Raw genomic sequence first — 17,996 nt, 5'->3', positions numbered from 1 at the left:
GGTCATCTTAGGTAGAGAACAAAGCATTTGTATTTTCTCGTCCATTTGTGGCCTGGTTTCTGAGTAATGCTGGTTGCTAAGACTAGAGAATGATTGATGTGTTGCATCTAATCAGGAAATAATGTAATTTTTGAAGAATAAGGCACACACTCACTGAACACTTGGGACCCAGTATGGGAAATGATTCATAAGGTTCACCTTGGATTTGGAAGTAAAATTATTTGTTATGTAGAGTCTGGTATAAAGTGAAGTACAAAGCATGTATATAGATGAGAAACTCTTAACATGATGTATTCCAAACTCCGAATGCTGTAAAAACCATTCCTTGTGTGTTGTACCAACTTCACTTCCCCCTTAATGCTCTCCAGTGACCATGAATGTGTTTGGATATTTCAGAAATCACTGACATTCCAGGATGTTGCTGTGGAGTTCACCCAGGAGGAGTGGGGGCTGTTGGAGCCAGCTCAGAAGGACCTGTTCAGGGAAGTGATGCTGGAAAACTATGAGAATTTTGTCTCCCTTGGTAAGGATGGCTTCTTTCTCATGAATCATCTGGCCAGAGAGGTGACTTTGTAATCTTACTTCCTAAAGGCTGTTGGGAACCAGAAATGCTTAGCCAAGTTTTGACCGGTATACAGGATGAGGACACAATTGTAAATGCATATGACGTGGAAAGATTTCTAAATCTTTTGGTGTAAACAGTCACAGTGTTTCTGCTCCTTCTTTCCAGATAGAAGGTCTTTGTTCTGTCCAATTAGAAATCTGCAGTTTTACTGTGTTGTCTTCCTGAGGCTACAACTTCTCTACCATCTGCTCCTGCAGGTCAAAGTTTCAGTGTAGATACCTGAAAACAAAAACATTTCTATCCTTTTAGCACAGAGTGTGTTAAAATGAACTCATTTTCCCTGAACCCAAATCAAACCCTATCACTTATTCCGCATACTTTAATCAGTACATAAAACAGAACTTACTGTGGAGGTCCTTCATAGCATGCCCTGCTCCCTAATGCTAAAGAGACTAAGATGGAATTCTGAGATATCAATCTGTTTATAGCATTTTTCTCATTATTACCCCGTGTTCAGGGCTTCCAGTTTCTAAACCAGATGTGACCTGTCACCTGGAGAGAAGGGAAACATTCAGACTGCCAGAGGGAGAAGTCCCAAGAGGCACTTACCTAGGTGAGTGAATAAAAAGCAGGCCAGTGTGTGTGACTGTGGATCAGTAGAGGGGACATTACCTTTGACATGTTGGGCTAGGAGCTTTCCTTAAGGTCCTTTAAACCTTTTGAGAAGGGTTGTGACTGTCCCTCTTGAGGGACATGACGTATAACTTCATCTTTCAGTTTAGCAAATGAGTCTCCTGATCTCTTTTTCTTCATTTTCCCCTACATTATTGGAGAAAGATTTTTTTTTCTTTTCTTTTTTCTTGATGCTAAGGAAAAGCAGCATGGTGTAGTGGATAGAGCACTAGAGTTGTATTCGGTAAGACCTGGGTCTGAATTCGGCCTTAGATACTCACCCTAACAAGTTACTTAACCTCTCTGAGCCTCAGTTTCCACATCTGTAAAACAAGAAGTTTGCACTTGATAGTCTCAGATGTGTCTTCAGCGCTACGACAGCAGTCTTAAGATCCCTCTACCTGTACGTGGGAGCCTATTCTTTCTTGCCCTTTCCCATGATTATTTTCTTATCATCTTGTGCCCTCAGTCCTTCCTTCTTCAAAGATTCTCTTGCTTCAGGTCTAGCTAAGTCTGACCTCAGTTTAAGAAAATTCAGCCTTTGCTTGCTCCTGTTGCCTGTTTTATCTCCTTTCTCATTCTTCTCCCTCCATTTATTGCCAAACCCCACAAATATGAGTTACTTTGTAACTTTGTCTCTTGTTCCTCTGTCTTTATATCCTCTGATCCCATTCTGCCTTCTATTCACATCTCTCGATGGAAAATAACATTTCACCTTGTGATGGACTTCTGTGATACTACCAGGGGTTTACATTCCTATAGCACTTTATGGTTTATAAAGTTATTTTCTGTCCTGGAAGGTGGGAAGTGAAAATAATACTACCGCCATTTTATTGAAGAGGATCATGGAAAGACTCCATGAGGCTTGGCTTGTCTGTGGTCACTTGGCTAGCAGTAACAGAGACTTAACTCAAAGTTCTCAGTCCCTAACTCGACTGCTTATCCTCCTCTACCATACTGATTCTCTTTCCTTTACCTAAATTGAAATGTATTTTTCAAATCTTTATCACTTTGACCTCTTTGCAGCTGTTCGTAATTTTGCTGACTATTCATGAGATTTCATGTTGATATCGTGAAGGCGATTCTTTGTTGGGTACAAATTGGACTAGATGTACTTTGGTTTCCTTTCCAGCTCTGAGGTCTTATGATAGCCTCCTATACTCTGCCCTGGTTAGACCACATCTGGTCAGCTGTGGGCAGTTTTGTGTTTCATAGTTTAGGGAGGAATGAGACAAGTTGGGGCATTATCTGGAAGGTGACCAGAATGGTGAGAAGGTTGGAGATCATGTCATTATAGAATTGGTTGGAGGAACTAGATCGGAGGAGCTGGGTGTGTTTGGCCTGAAGAGTAAGAGGGAGGTAATAGTTATCTCTAAGTTTTTTATTGTATTGTTTATATTATAGATTTTCTGCTTTTATTACAAATTAACAAACATTTTCCTACATTTTTGTGTACATGAAATACTCCTAATTTCATTTTTTTGGCAACTCCTGTCACATACATCTTAGTATCAACACTGCCTTGCTGGCATCCCCTTTAAACTTCCTTCTGCTCTCCCCGTAACTGTGTTAGGTATCGCCTTCCCTGCTTATCTAAATTATGATATGACCTTTTATATCTAGGTCATGTGATTTGGAGTTTATTGTGGTTTTTAGTGTGAGATGTTGGTCTAAAAAAATTCTGCCATGCTCTTTCTAGTTTTTCTGGTATTACCCAAATAGTTGCTTTCCTTAGGTTTTTCAAACATAATGTTGTCATATCGATTGCTTCTGGATCTTGTGTTCATGTTCTGTTCCATTGAACAACTTTTGTATTTTTTAACTAGTACCACATAATTTTAGTGATTATGGCTTTGCAGAATAGTTTGATATCTGATACAGCAAAATTTCCTTCTTACTTTTTTCATTATTTCCCTTTAGATTACTGAACTTCTCTTCCTCCAAATGAATTTTATTATTATTTGGTCTAGTTTTATAAAGTAACCCATTGATACTTTGATGGTATTACACTGAAACAGTACATTAATTTAGGTAGGACTGTCATTTTTATTCTGTTGGTACAGCCCAACCATGAGCAAATAATCTCTCTCCAATTATGCAAGATAGCTTTCTCTTAGTATTTTAGGAGCCAACATTTGGAAGATGGACTCAACTCATTCTTCTTGTTTCTCCAGGGAAGAACTAGTAACACTGAGTAGAAATTGTAGAGGCAGGTTTAAACTTGATAGAAGCAAAAACTCTCTGTTAGTTGGTTCTGTCCAGAGGGGAAAGGACTACTTCAAGAGAGAATAGTTTCTCCTTAAGTAGAAGTCTTCAGGCAGAAGCTCGATGACCATTTGTCAACAATACCATAGATGGGAGTATTGTTTATGTACAAGGTGTATGGTTGGTGTGAGAAAAAACTTCCTACCAATCAGCTATCTAAAAAGGTGATGGTCTGTCTCTGGAGGTAATGGTTTCTCCCTCACTAGAGTTCTCTGAGTCAAGGTTTGATCATTATTTGTTAGGTATTTTTTCAGGGAAGGAAGGTTAGAGATTCTCAAACCAATATGGATTGTACTAGAAGATTTCTTGAGTCCTTTACTAATAAGATTCTTTTTTCATGTTTGAAACATTTCCAGCCCTGTAGCCTCCTCCTTTGGGGAGTTCTTTCCTGGAATTTCCATTTTAGAAAGCATCTGAGAGGAAGGTAACTTGGAAGGGGGAAAGACTTGTGTTTTTTTTTTTTATCTTAATCAGAGTAAGATCTTATGATCTTTAAAGATGTAGGTCTTTATTCCCGGACCAATCTTACTGATATTGTTGTGGCCATTTATGATCAACTTGAATCCCCAAGACTTTTGAACATGATCTGCTGCTTAACCAAGTATCCACTGTACTCTGTTTGGTCAGTTGATATTTTAAACCAGTGTGCAGGACTTTATATTTATTCTTGTTAAATTTCAGATTGTTTGTCTTAGCTCATTCATCTAGCCCATTTAGATTATGAAAAAATTCTTAATTCAGTCATGCAGTCTATCAGGTATCCTCTTTGTCATCTTTAAATTATTCAAGACTGTTTTTAGTAATATTTCTAATTGGCTACAAACTCAGTAGACTGTATTATATGCTGATGTGCATATATCTTAGCCATGTCCATAAAGATATCATGAAAATTTTTTGTCAAGTGAATTACTTGAAATTAGATATCAGTTACCTAAATCCCTCATACACTTGTTCACAAAACTCATTAATGATTATGAGTCTTAGGGATCGATATTTTCCTTTTCTAAACACTCAAAAATAGAAAATGGAATTTTGCCAGAGACCGGCTTCAGGTTTAGTGATCTAGGTTTTCCAGAATTAATCTGTTACTTTTTTCTGATAATTCAGCCATTCATTCAATCCTTTGTTATTAGGTGTTCTTTTACTTTCTCTTCATTTACCTGGGATTTCAGTTCCTTCTTTAGGAATATTTGTTCTACCTATTCCTGACTGTTCTTCATTTTCTTTAATGAAGGCCACAATCAAGAACTTAGTGTAAAGCAATTCTCTTTCATAACAGCATTGAATATTGACACCTTTTTTTCCCCAGATTTTCTTCATGAATATAATATATTTGGACGAAAATATAGTCTGGGAACGATCCTCATCCCATGGCAGAGAATACCTATAGGAAAATATCTCCATAACTACGACACGCTTGGAAAGAGCTTCAAACATTTTTCAGATCTCATTGAACATAATAGAATTTCTATAGGGGAAAATCTTTGTACTTATAATAAATGCAAGAAGCCCTTCATTTATCATTCAAATGGCGTTCATTACAATGGAATATTTAATCAAGAAAAGCACCCTAAATGTGATGAATTTGGTGAAGCCTTCAGCATCAATTCATGCCTTCTGGTTCATCAAAGAATTCATACTCCATTGAAACCATTCGAATATAATGAATGTGAGAAAGCCTTCAGTCCAAAGGGAAACCTCTTTTCACATAAGAGAATTCACAGTGGAGAAAAACCCTATAAATATAATGGGTATGGAAAAGTCTTCAGCAACAATCAAAAGTTGTCTCCCCATCAAAGAATCCATATTGAAGAAAAGTATCATAATTATAATGAGTGTGAGAAAATTTTCATGCAAAGCTCATCCCTTATGCAACATCAAACAATTTACACTGAAGGGAAACCCTATACATGTAATCAATGTGGAAAAATCTTTAGCAGTAATAACTATCTTATTCAGCATCAAAGAATCCATACTGAAGAAAAGCCCTATAAATGTAATGAATGTGGGAAAGCTTTCATTGATAATCAAAACCTATCACAACATCAAAGAACCCATACTGGAGAGAAGCCCTATAAATGTAATGAATGTGGGAAGGTCTTCATCAATAATCGAAACCTATCACGACATCAAAGAATACATAGTGGAGAGAAGCCCTATAAATGTAATGAATGTGGAAAGCCTTCTGTACCACTTCTCGTCTTGATGTACATAAGGTAATTCACCCTGGAGAGAGACTCTTTGAATGTAATGAATGTGGGAAAGGCTTTAGGTTTAGGTCTGCCTTTATGAAACATCTGAGAAGTCATACTGGAGAGAAACCCTATGAATGTAATGAATGTGGGAAAGCTTTCAGCTGGAAAGGAAATCTTAATACACATAAGAGAATTCATACTGGGGAAAAACCATATTTATGTAATGAATGTGGGAAAGCCTTTAGCAATAATGAAAGCCTAACACGACATCAAAGAATCCATACGGGAGAAAGACCCTACAAGTGTAATGAATGTGGGAAAAGCTTCAGGCAAAGCTCATCTCTTATGCAGCATCATAGAATTCATACTGGAGAGAAACCTTACAAATGCAGTGAATGTGGGAAAGCCTTCAATAATAGTCAAAACCTAACAAGACATCAAAGAATTCATACTGGAGAGAGACCCTTTGAATGTAATGAATGTGGGGAAGGCTTCAGATTCAGCTCAAGCCTTATGAAACATAAGAGTAGTCATATTGGAGACAAACCTTATAATAATAATGAATGTGGGATGAATTTCAGCCAGAAGGGAAACTTTAATACACTTGAGAATTCATACAGGTGATATTCCCCATCCCCACCCCCCCTTTGAATCTAATGAATGTGGGAAAACCTTTAATCAGAAAGGAAACCTTAAAAAAAACTAATATGAAACTAATACTAATACTAAGGAAAAACCTTTTTTAGTGTAATGAGTGTCAAAAAGCTTTCAAATGGTGTGGAAACATAGTCCTCCTACCTAGACATAGACAATAGGAGCTAGAAACCTGTTGAATGTAAGGAATGTGAGAAGTTTCATGAGGAAGCCACTCTTGCTGCACATTAGAGCTTTCATCCTGATTACAAAGACATTCAGGGTAATGAATGAGGGAAGACTTTTAGAGTAGGACCTTGAGGACCATAAGAAACAATACTGGAGGGAGAGATCTTTTTAATGCAATGAATGTGTGGAAGTATTCAGGCTGGGTCAATTGTTTGCTACAAATAAGGGAATTATTACTGTATAGAACTTTAAATATATAATGTATGTGGGAAAGTTTCAGCTAGTAGGAACATCTTTCAGATAATTAGTGCTCATGAGAATCTCCATGAATGGAGTTAAAAGCTCATGAGAGATTTCATATTACCTGTGCAGATGTAATTATGTGGGAAAAGTTTCAGAAAATTTTGCAGTCACAGAATTCCAGAGTTGGAAGAAGCCACCGAGATTATCTAGTCCAACCTTAATCTGTAAAAGAATCCTATGTATACAGTCAAATAAGTCACTATCCAGCCTTTGTTTGAAGACCTCTATTGAAGGAGAAGCTACTGTCTTCTGAGGCAGGCAGCTCTGTTTTGGGTGATGTTAATCATTAGGAAATTTGTCCTTCCTTGTCAATCCTATATTTATTTGCCTCATTAATTTCCACCCCATTTCTCATAGTTTTACCAACTATAGCCAAGCTGAACAACCATAATCTCATTTCCTTTGAAAGCCTAAAATGCTTGACGTAAACTTGTATGTCCTCACTAGGTCTTCTCTTCCATGGTTATATACCCATTTCCTTCAGCTCATCTTCACATGACATGAGCTAGCTGCCTTTTACCATGCTGGTTGCCCTCCATGTCATTCCTAAAATGGAGTGCCTGGAAGTAATAAATGCAGCAAGACTCTGGCCTCTGTCACTCTGGGTCCTATGCCTCTCCTAATGCAGCCCAGGGTCAAACGGGCATTTGGGGCTGCTCTTTAGCACTGTTGACTCCTTGTGAGCTAGTCTTAGGATCTTTTTTTTCTCCCAGATGGATGGCTGTATAACTTCGCTGCCTCTACTTTGTACTTGTTCAGTTAATGTTTTGAACCCAAGTATGAGACCTCACATTTATCCCCTTACATTTTATCTTATTTATTTTGTCCCAGTGATCTCACAGCTAAGAGATTTTGAATTCTAATTCTTTGTTCCATTGTGTGAGCTCTCCCTCCCAGGTTTGTGTCATCTGAAAATTTGATAGGTATTCCCTCTATGACTTGATCCAAGCTATTAATAGTAATGTTAAATGGCACAGGTCCCAGCACTGATCCCTGGGATGTTCCATTGGAGATCTCCTTCTATGCTAATATTGAACTGCTAACATAAAATTGAATCATAATTCAACACTGGAGATTCAGGGTGTCAGATTTTTCCCATCAGCTATAATTATATGTTGCTTTTAGGGAGAAAAATGGACAAGCATTATATCCCTCTTTCTGGTGATACCCAGCTGACACCATTCTAGGTGCTATGGGAAAGTAAGTAAAACATGGCCCCTGATTGCATGAAGCTTGCAGTCAGCGTCTAAGGGTAAGGGTGAAGAACATGACACATAATACAATGTGGAGTTTGTGTTGTCCCAAGTAGGGAAGAATCATTACTTAATTGATGGGTTTGTTTTTGTTTTTGTCTTTTAACAAGCATTTATTAAGCGCCTAATATGTGCCAGGCACTGTGCTAAGCACTTTATAATATTATTTCATTTTATCTTCACAACCACCCCCAGGAGGTAGGTGCAATTATTATCCCTATTTTAAAAATGAAGACATTGAGGCAGACAAAGGATTAGTGACTTGCCTAGGGTCACACAGCAAGTAAATGAGGTCACATTTGAACTCAGCTCTTCCTAACTCAAAATCCAGGGCTCTAGCCATTTGACCACCTAGCTGTCCCTTACATAGTGAGGGAATCAGAGAAAGATTCACAGAGACTACATGTGCTGAGATAAAGGATAGGGAGAATTTCAACAGATAGAAATAGCAATGGGAAGGTCCTTACAAATTTAGTAAGCACTTTGAACAAAGGTAGTGTGGACAGGGCTAGTCAAGAGTCTGATTTGGCCAGATCATAGGTTGTACATAAGAGGTGACTGGAGTATGGTGGTCTGCACTAGAAGACCACACATAACCAGGTGGTGAGTTATTTTCTCCTTTCAGGATTCATAATGCTGAGGTTCTGTAGAACCCACCTACTACTGGAATTTTCACATTCACAACTAGACAGCATAGACCAATGACTAACTAATCTGATACCATGAGCCATCTTGTCTTAGGTTTTTTCTAATCACAATGAGGTCATCCAGGTTTCAAACAAACAAACAAAAAAACAAACGAAAAACCTACAAGTAGTTTATGACTCTATTCCCTTTTTGAATGTGCTGCTGAAAAATGGCGACCCTCCACTCCCTGAAATTCTTTGGGTTGTGCCATGAGGTTGTATAATCCTGCCCTCTCTTCCTTGTTGTCTATGGTAGGGATCTGAAAGTACCCACTGTGCAGTGATATCACATGGCACAACCAGTTGGACCAATACTCCAAACGTACCTTAACATTGAGAAAAAGTTAAGAAACAGTGTTTTGAAAGTTCAGGAAACAGCTAATAGGTTGGAGTGTAGAGTACATAAGGAGGAGTAATAGGAAATAAGACTGGAAAGCAAAGGTGGGAGCCAATGTGTAGAAGGCTTTAAATGCCAGGCTAAGGAGAGTTTGGGTCATAAGTGAGAGGACTTTGGGAGCCACTGAAGACCTCTTTTGTTCTGATACATTAAAAACACCACCCTGCCCCCACGGGGGCGGTTAAATAAGAGCATCTAATGATGACAAATGCTAATGAGGGCATCAGAATTTTTGTTTTAAGGATTTTTTTGGGACAAGTCTGTGATTTCATGGTTTGAGTATTATGCAGCAGGGAGCCTCTCTCAGCATGATACATTGAACTGAAAGAGCACTGGATTTGGAATTAGATGGCTTCTGGTTCAAATCCTGGGTCTGATTCTTACTAGTGAGGTCACTTAGCTTTTCTGAACCTCAGTATCTTCTTCAATAAAATTAGGGTCCTGGACTATGTTAACTCTAAGGTTACTTTCAGTTCTGCATGTACAAACCTATTATCCGCCGAGCAGTGATGTAATGTATAGTCTTAGGGAGGGCTCAAATGACCAGCCCTTATAAAGCTAGAATGTATCATGACTTGTGCCCAGGTCTTTCTGTCCCTAGGGCCAGCCCTCAACCCGCTATACAGTAGTAGTAGTAAATGTATGTCTCATGTTCATGGAAAGGAAGGCTGTGTCCTTTTATCATAGCGATTTGGAACTATCCTAACTGTGGCCAGGCCTATATATATGATGAGGAAGGAAGCAGGTTTAAGGGAGCAGTTGGGATTTCCTGAGGATAGTACCAGTGCTGCAGTAGGGTTAGGCTTTCCCAGGGCAAGTCCCTGTCAAGCTGCTGGTAGGTAGAGGATGCTAGGCAGTAGTTCCTCTTCCACACAGGTAGCCAGAGCACAAGGGCTTCTTTGTTTCATGCTCACCTGAAGGTTTTGCCCAGGTAATATGTCTGGTAGGCTCCCCCTCCCCCAACATCACATTAAACCTCCCACATGGGTCATGTCGCCTCAGACCAGCAGATGTGAGGCATCCGAAGTAGTCGTTTTGTGAGCGTCAAGTCCAGGAGGGAAAGGGAGACAAAAAGAGAACTTTGCCTTCGGCTGAATGAGATTTGGGTCAGCGTGAATCAGAGGCGTCACCAGGACTACCCACATGTGTCCTCTGTAGTCAGTAACTGTGTCCTTATTCTAAGTGAACGTGTTCTTGGGCCAGTTATTTGTGCCATCCAGGTACCTGGGCTTTGGCTGGCTTTCTGAGCCTCCTGGCGTGCTTGCCCACTGTGCTCCGCCTAAGTCTTGTCACCTTTTAGTATTGTTTCGTTCACACCATTGAAATTATGCTGTGTGCTATTCTTTTAGCTCTGCGCACTTCACTGTGTTACTTAATACAAATCACTGTGTGTCTCTGAATTCATACTGATCATTACATTCTTATAGCCCTGTTTGTTCAATCATTTCCCAATTATTGGACTCCTCTCCTCCTCCCATATTTTTGCTATTGCGTGTAATCCTGTGCAAACTGTTTTGGCACGTAAGAGTTCCCTCAGGTATTTTCTTCATTTGCTTATGGGCTGCTGTTCATCAGTTGCATCTTCTGCATTTTCAGCAAGTCTGTTTGTTGCAACAAAAGCTGTCCTGTACTCAGTACTTTCTGTTACCTCGAGTGCTTTAATATGAACTGAGGCACTTTGATACAGACCATTTTCAGAGATTTCCCAGAGTGAACTCTGGGCTTTGGTTTAATGACCTACAGGCTGAGACTGATCTTTTATGTTGACTCCTGAGATCAGAAACAGTTTGTAAGAATCCAGAGTTTGAGTCACCCCAGATCTTCCCACCTCTCTGCAGGAGGCTGAGGTTTAGGAGCATTCTCCCTGAACTCCCCACTTTGACCCCAAATACTTCTGGTACAAAGTGGCCATTAATGAGCCTGGGGCAGGGGGGATAGCTTCTCCCCAGTTACTGCCACCCCAGAGAATTCTCAGAATTTCAAGGGAAGAAGGGTACAAGAGACAGTGGAAAGAAGCAAAATAGGCCAGCGCAGGTTTATTAGATCACTTTGGAGAGGGCCTGTACTAAGAAGTTTCTCCCAAAAGGCCTCTGGTATTTACTATGGCAAATCTCTGGACCTGGCCTGCATGGAGCTTGTGTCTGGGATACCACACATGGGCATAACAGGGTCCATAGCTCCTGTACAAGCACTCAGTCTTACAATTCACACAGGATTTGGGAAAGCTGTTATTTCACTCAAGAGACAATGCAGAAGGGGCAGCTAGGTGGTGCAGTGGATAGAGCACCAGCCCTGGATTCAGAAGGACTTGAGTTCAAATCTGGCCTCGGACACATAACACTTACTAGCTGTGTGACCCTGGGCAAGTCACTTAACCCTATTGCCCAGCCCCCAAAAAAGAGACAATGCCGAAACCCAAAAGACTTACAAGAGATGATAAGCAAATGTAGAAGATGCATAAAGGAACTCAAAATTGCCGAGAAGCAATCCACAGCTTTCCTCTCTCACTGCTCAGCTCTACTTTTCTACCCAGGTGACACAGCGCATCTGTGCATGGTTTGTTTGCATTCCTCCTGGAAGGCAACTGAACCTCTGGTTGCCACTCTTAACATTCTATGGAATTCCTCGACCCCACACCATTCTCTGTAAGACTAGCAGTGCCAAATTGTGCTTTGGACTCCCATCAGGAGGAAATACACACTTCAGACTTGCACTGTATCAAATAGCTCATGGTTATTTCCATTTCAGTTGGAGAAAAGTGGAAAGGAAAAGGCAGAAGGCCAAGGAGGCCAAGCGGGTTCGTCCGTTCCCTTTTAGGCCCTCGCAAAAGGGCATCTCCTCTGCACAGAGTCCTTCCTTCCACCTCTCAAGACTTAAGAGGCAACTCATTTATCTTAGAGACAACCCAGTCACTAAAATATCCCCTAGGATAGTCATCTCCCAGGTGAAGAAAATATGAGAGTTTCTGTTTCTATTCATTTAAACACAGAAGTTAAACTTTACTAATATTTCACTTTTGGATGAACTCTGGTGCCCTTTTTCAGTCTGTATGGCAGATTATTACCTGTTACTATGGTTTTCTGAATGAAGAATGAGAGTACCAGATTCCAGGGACATTTCACAGTGTCACCTTCAACCATTCATTTGCTTTCAACATATTATTGTTATGATTTGTGTGTTCCTGGGTAAGCGGATTTCTAGATCAAGTTATATAGTCCTAATTAAACTAACATACACAAATTAACAAACAGCTTCAAAGGATTCCTGCAAAAAATCCTCAGATTGAATATAACACTAATACTGTGAGAAAATAATAAACTAAAGAAAATGGAAGAGCCAACACCGCCTACTCCTAGTATATCTCTTTCTGCCATGTTACAAGTTAAAAGTAATGATGAGCTAATCAGATGTGACACATTGGGCAAAAACGTTTCCAAATTATTTGAAATATGGATTTACATCCCCTTTAGCTAATGATGAACCTTGCCCTATGTGACAGGAGCCTTCATTACCTCCTAAAGTTCTGCCACATTGGTGAGACTAGCTTCTTCTAGGACTCTGTCCCACTCAGAAGAGGCTAATTTTTCATTTGAAGGTATTGAAGCTGTACTCAAGATTCAGTTGGCCCATTGACCAAGGCTCAAAACATTGCCATAGCTTTGTGGTAGCCTAAAAGCCAGTGCACGAGGAAGCGGGAGCTTCTCCAGAGCTTTGACTAGCATGGCCAGTAGAGAGACGAGTGAGGTTCACCCAACTGAATCAGTGCCAGCTAGGTGGCCCAGAAGGCTGGGCCTGGAGTCAGGAAGACCTTAGTTCAAGTTCTAGCATTAGTGGATAGTCACGTGACCTTGGGCAAGTCAGTTAACTCTGCCTCAGTTTCCTCATCTTTAAAATGAGGATAATAATAGCACTTACCTCCTAGGGTTGTTGTGAAGATCAAATGAGATATTTGTCGAAGTACTTAGCACAGTGGGTCAACCAGTAAGCATTTATTAAGCACCTACTATGTGCCAGGCACTAGGCTAAGTGCTGGGGATACAAAAAGAGGCAAAAGACAGTCCCTGCCCTCAAGGAGCTCTCAATCTAATAGAGTAAATGTTCTCTTTCTTGTTTTTTGACTCTCTGTCTCTGTGCTTCTGTCTGTATCTCTGTCTCTTCTCCCTCCCCCCTTGCTGAATATCCTTCCCTTTCTGGGGCTAAGTAGATTTCCTTTTGTTTGATGGCAAGAACTAAGAAATCAGTCCTGAACCATTGAAGTGGCCCGAGTCAGACCTAGCCTCCAAGTTCCTGAGTGTCTGTTGTTCCCTGAACATTAGCTAATGATAATAGGAAACCATAATTGAGACATTGAAAAACTCTGCTTTTGTTACCAGAACAGTGTGTCACCTATAAGAACATGCGTATATACGTACTTTGAAAAACTTGGAAAATTTTTCTAACTTCTTTTAAAATTTTCCAAATGAAGCATTTCAGAGATGTTGTTGCTGATTTGTTAAAAAGCATATAAAGTATATAAAAATGTAACATCTTCCAACTAGTTTGCAAGGGCATCATTTTCCAGGGAAAATCGAAATTTAATACCTCAACTTCAACAAAAACCTTTATGTTATCGGTGGCTGGCACTGAAAAAGAGGACCGTGATTGAGTTAAGTGTAGTCAGTTTCTTCCATTAGGAGCTACATATTCTGTAACTTTCATCTATGGCAGCCATTCAGACCAAGTACCAAAATAAATAATTTAGAGCCAGACTTTTGAATTGCTGTTTCACAGTGTTAAACTAAGATTCTCAAAAAATAACAAAGTATATTGAATCGTGTTCCTCTTACAAAAACCTTATCACTGATATTTGTCGTCAGAGAGGCAGTGTGATACGGAGAGCCGGCCTCAGAGTCAGGAAGAACTTGTTTCACATACTGCTTCTGACACAGAGTGGCTGAGTGACTTTGGGCGAGTCATTTTCCCGGCTACTGCCCTATTCAAGTGTTTAAGGCAGGCAGCTAAGAGGCTTAGTGGATAGACTGTTTTATTTGGAATCAGGAAGACCTGAATTCAAATCCTGCCTCAGACACTTTCTGGCTTTAGGATCACAGGTAAGTCACCCTCTGTAAGCTTCAGTTTTCTCATCTTTAAAATGGGGATAATAATAGCTCCCTCCTGTTAGGGTTATATGAATAAGATGTGGTAATATGAGTAAAGCACTTTGCAAACCTAAAAGCACTACATAAATGCAAGCTCTCAGTTGTGTGGGTGCAGGCCTGCATTGCTGGAGAGTTTCCTCACATGGTGTTCCCTATACCAATGAAATAGAAGATCTCTGCCTAGATCTTCCTGTTATTATTAATGAATTAGAATGTATGCTCCTTGCGAGTAGGAAATATTTTATTCTTTGTATCACCAGCACTTAGTACACTACCTGGCACACAGTAGGCACTTAATGCTTGTCGATCGATAGACAAATATTCTACCCACTGTTGTTGTTATTAATGTTTCAAACTGAAAGCAAAACATTTTTGTACTACTAATAAATAAGATGCTTTTAAATGTTGTTTATTTCAAGTAAAAAACAAGTGTTTATGAAGTGCTTACTATGTAGTGTACTTACTATGCACTGGATATACAAAGATAAAAAGTCACTTTTCATCTTTATCACATCCTTAAACATTTTCTGTTGTGCATATCTTATAATGTACATGATATATTGTGTGTTAGTACATGTATATATACTGAGTAAATTCTCAAAAATGTTTGCTGACAGGAGTATGAGAACAAAAGAGTTAGGAGACCGCTGTCCTAGGAAATGCCACGGAACAGCTCCAGACCAGTTTATCTTGAGGCAACCACAGTCACTGAGACTTAATTAGGAATCATCTTTTCTCTTTTAACAAGGCACAGGTGGACATATCCATAATCTTTAGAGTCAGGCATAAGCAATCCAAGATTCCAAACAAAGGTTCATTGCCCCATGAGCTCATCAAGTGGATTTGGGAAATTTCCTTTGATAAACCCCTTTGATATGTGAACATATTCCAAGGCTGCTTCCTCTGAGAAGGAATAGTTGTGAGGAGAGGAGAGAGAACCTTTGGCTCCTCCCCTCTCTTACCATAGACCAAAGAAAGACCTTACAAACTTATAAAGGTGGAAAGATGTAGCACTTCCCCTTGGCATCCTAGAAGGGTCTCTAGAGCAACAGTGGCTACAAACAAGATACACTGAAGAAAAGCAGCTCAGGACCTTATAAGGAACCCAACAGAAATCTACAGCATACCTAAGGGGAACTTCATGAAAGAGAGAAAAGGACTTCTGTCAGCCAAGAGCTATGAGTTACCCCTTGGCTATATCTGTTTTCTAAGCTTGGGCCCACTTTTCCTGGGAGTCTTCATGTACTTGTGGGAGAATATACTTCTGGTTTGGGGGAAATCTTTTGTATCAAGTGTTCTAACTATGTCATCTTAGTATATACTCCTAACTAGAAACAAATAAAGTCTGAATGTGTCATACCCTTATTTAATTGGCTCCCTGTTACCTTCAGGATCAAATATAAAATGCTTCATTCACATGTAAAGCCCTTCACCTTTCTATATATTGTATGACTCTACCTACAAAACACTCTTTATAGAAAAAATAAAGATATACTTAAATAATTGGACAGATATTAATGGCTCATAGTTGAGCCATGACAATCTAATAATAATGACAATGCTACCTTAATTAATGTATAGATTCAACACCATACCAAATTACCAAAGAGTTACTTTATAAAACTAGACAAAATAATTTTAAAAATTCACTTGGAGGAACAAAAATTCAAGAGTTTGAAGGGGAATAATACAAAGAAGTGAAAAGGAAGTGAACATCACTCTACCAGCTCTCAAGCTGTACTACAAATCAGTAATAATTTAGAATGATTTGGTACTGGTTTAAAGAATAGAGAAATTGTTTTATGAAACAGATCAGATAATAAGACCCTGAAACAATCCAACATAATAACATAGTGTTTGGTAAACCCAAAGGCTTTGAATGCTGTGGTAATAAAACTACTTGAAAATAACTACTGGGAAAGCTAGAAAGCAGTGTGACAGATATTAGGTTCACACCAGCATCTCACACCATATACCATAATCACAAAATGAACAAATGGCCTTGATTTTAAAAAGGTGATATTATGCACAAATTAGAGTAGCAGGAAAGGAGATGGTTGTCACAACTATGGTAGGATCATAGGAGATCATGTGGACAATTTCAGTTACATAAAATTGAAACGCTTTTGTACAAACATAAGTGCAGTTAGAATTAGAAGGAAAACAGTTAACTCGGAAAAAATCATTAAAGCAAATTTCTCTGTTAAAGATATGATCTGTAAGGCATATAACTAATGCAAATGTATTTTTAAAAATTCCATTTCCTAATAGATTGGTCAAAGGATTTGAACAGGTGGCTCTCAAAATAATAAAGGCAAGCTATCAATAACCATGGAAAAAATGTTCCGAGTCACTAATAGTAAGAGAAATGTCAATTACAGCAACTGGCTTTGTGCCTTATACCTATTCAGATCAGCAAAGATGAGCCACCCCTAAAATAAATAAAAAAATAAACCAGGATATTGACAATTGAATGGTGCATATTAGTGCACTGCTAGTGGAGGGTAAAATGATCCAATCGTTCTGGAAAACAAGTTCAAACTGGGAGCTAGAAGAAACAAAGACATCTCTGGTAAGCTTTCTGCAACTCTGCCCCTAATTCAGGTATAAAGTACGGAGTAATTGTTTATGAATGAGGAGAGTCACGCAAATGGCCTTGAGTCCTAGGTTACAGTCCCTGTTTCATTTGGCTCTCCAACAGGGACTGCAGATACTGTTATTGTATCTTTAAGAACCAGTTGCTGCTGCTATTTGTCCTTCATTCTTGAAGAGGACTATGTCATCAGGAAGGCGATGCCATGACATGCAAGTGAATTGGGTTTAAGTGAGGCGGGGCTGTGCAGAGTCACCAGCCTCTTTCTCTCCTCCGGAGCCATCTAGGTCCATGGCAAGATATAGATCACGACAACTGTAGAGTGTTAGGAAAATGGCAATATGTTAGCCAGCCATCTGACTTATTAAGCCAATCTGTAACTCCCCAGACCGCCTCTCCACCTCTAACCCAGTGACCTTCTCATGCTGGCAGTGTCTCCATTTCATGGCCTCATTTTCTGATTGCTTAGATCTTCTCTGAACATCCATTTGAAGAAGCACCTATGCCAGCCATCATATTCTTTTCAAATCAGGACATGTCCATGTATTTAACCTACCATTGCTCAGCATATAATCCAAAGAGGTCAAAGTAACACTGTATACACAAATATTGATTGCAGTATTTTTTGTGCCCTACCAATGTAATGAAAATGACACTACTACATAAATAATTTTCAGATTTAGTGCTATGCAAACTAATGAAGAAGTGCTTTGTAGAACTAGAGAACATAATCCATTAACAAAATGTATTTAGTTTCAAGGGAAATAGGGAAACAAAATAGGAATGAAAGAGGGAAGAGAAGAATAATGCTTCCAGGATTCAAATTATATTTTAAAGCAGTAATCATCACAACTATTTGATTTTGGCTAAAAGATAGAAATCAGTTGAATGGGATGTATGAATGTACAGTGGTGCCTCTTCCTAATTAGGACAGTTTTATTGATTAAAAAGAGATAAGATTATGGACAGCTCTGTCTAAAACCCTGAAAAAGCAGCCTCTCAGAGGAAAATTACTTACAGCAAAGATGACCCAAGTGTCCTGTTTGCCAATATTTAATTTATATATGACTGAGAGGACAATTTTGAGGTTGATAGTTGGGAAACCCT

The 17,996-nt window shown here is 39.2% G+C and overlaps 1 protein-coding gene across 1 annotated transcript in view; it reads left to right on the top strand.

Annotated features, from left to right (window-relative positions):
* The window catches only part of LOC110202933 (uncharacterized), a 30,496-nt gene extending 14,835 nt beyond the window's left edge, over window positions 1-15,661 (top strand). Inside the window, 5 exon segments of the mRNA XM_078149323.1 lie at window positions 397-523; window positions 1,083-1,178; window positions 4,812-5,681; window positions 5,684-6,296; window positions 6,298-15,661. Of these exon segments, the coding sequence (XP_078005449.1) occupies window positions 397-523; window positions 1,083-1,178; window positions 4,812-5,681; window positions 5,684-6,296; window positions 6,298-6,403 (1,812 nt within the window). The 3' untranslated portion in view covers window positions 6,404-15,661.
* Window positions 15,662-17,996: the final 2,335 nt, after the last annotated feature.

This window comes from Phascolarctos cinereus, unplaced genomic scaffold, assembly GCF_003287225.1.
Source record: "Phascolarctos cinereus isolate Bilbo 61053 unplaced genomic scaffold, phaCin_HiC Scaffold_2;HRSCAF=192, whole genome shotgun sequence".
NCBI lineage: Eukaryota > Metazoa > Chordata > Mammalia > Diprotodontia > Phascolarctidae > Phascolarctos > Phascolarctos cinereus.
This window is presented reverse-complemented; position numbering and strand designations above follow the sequence as displayed.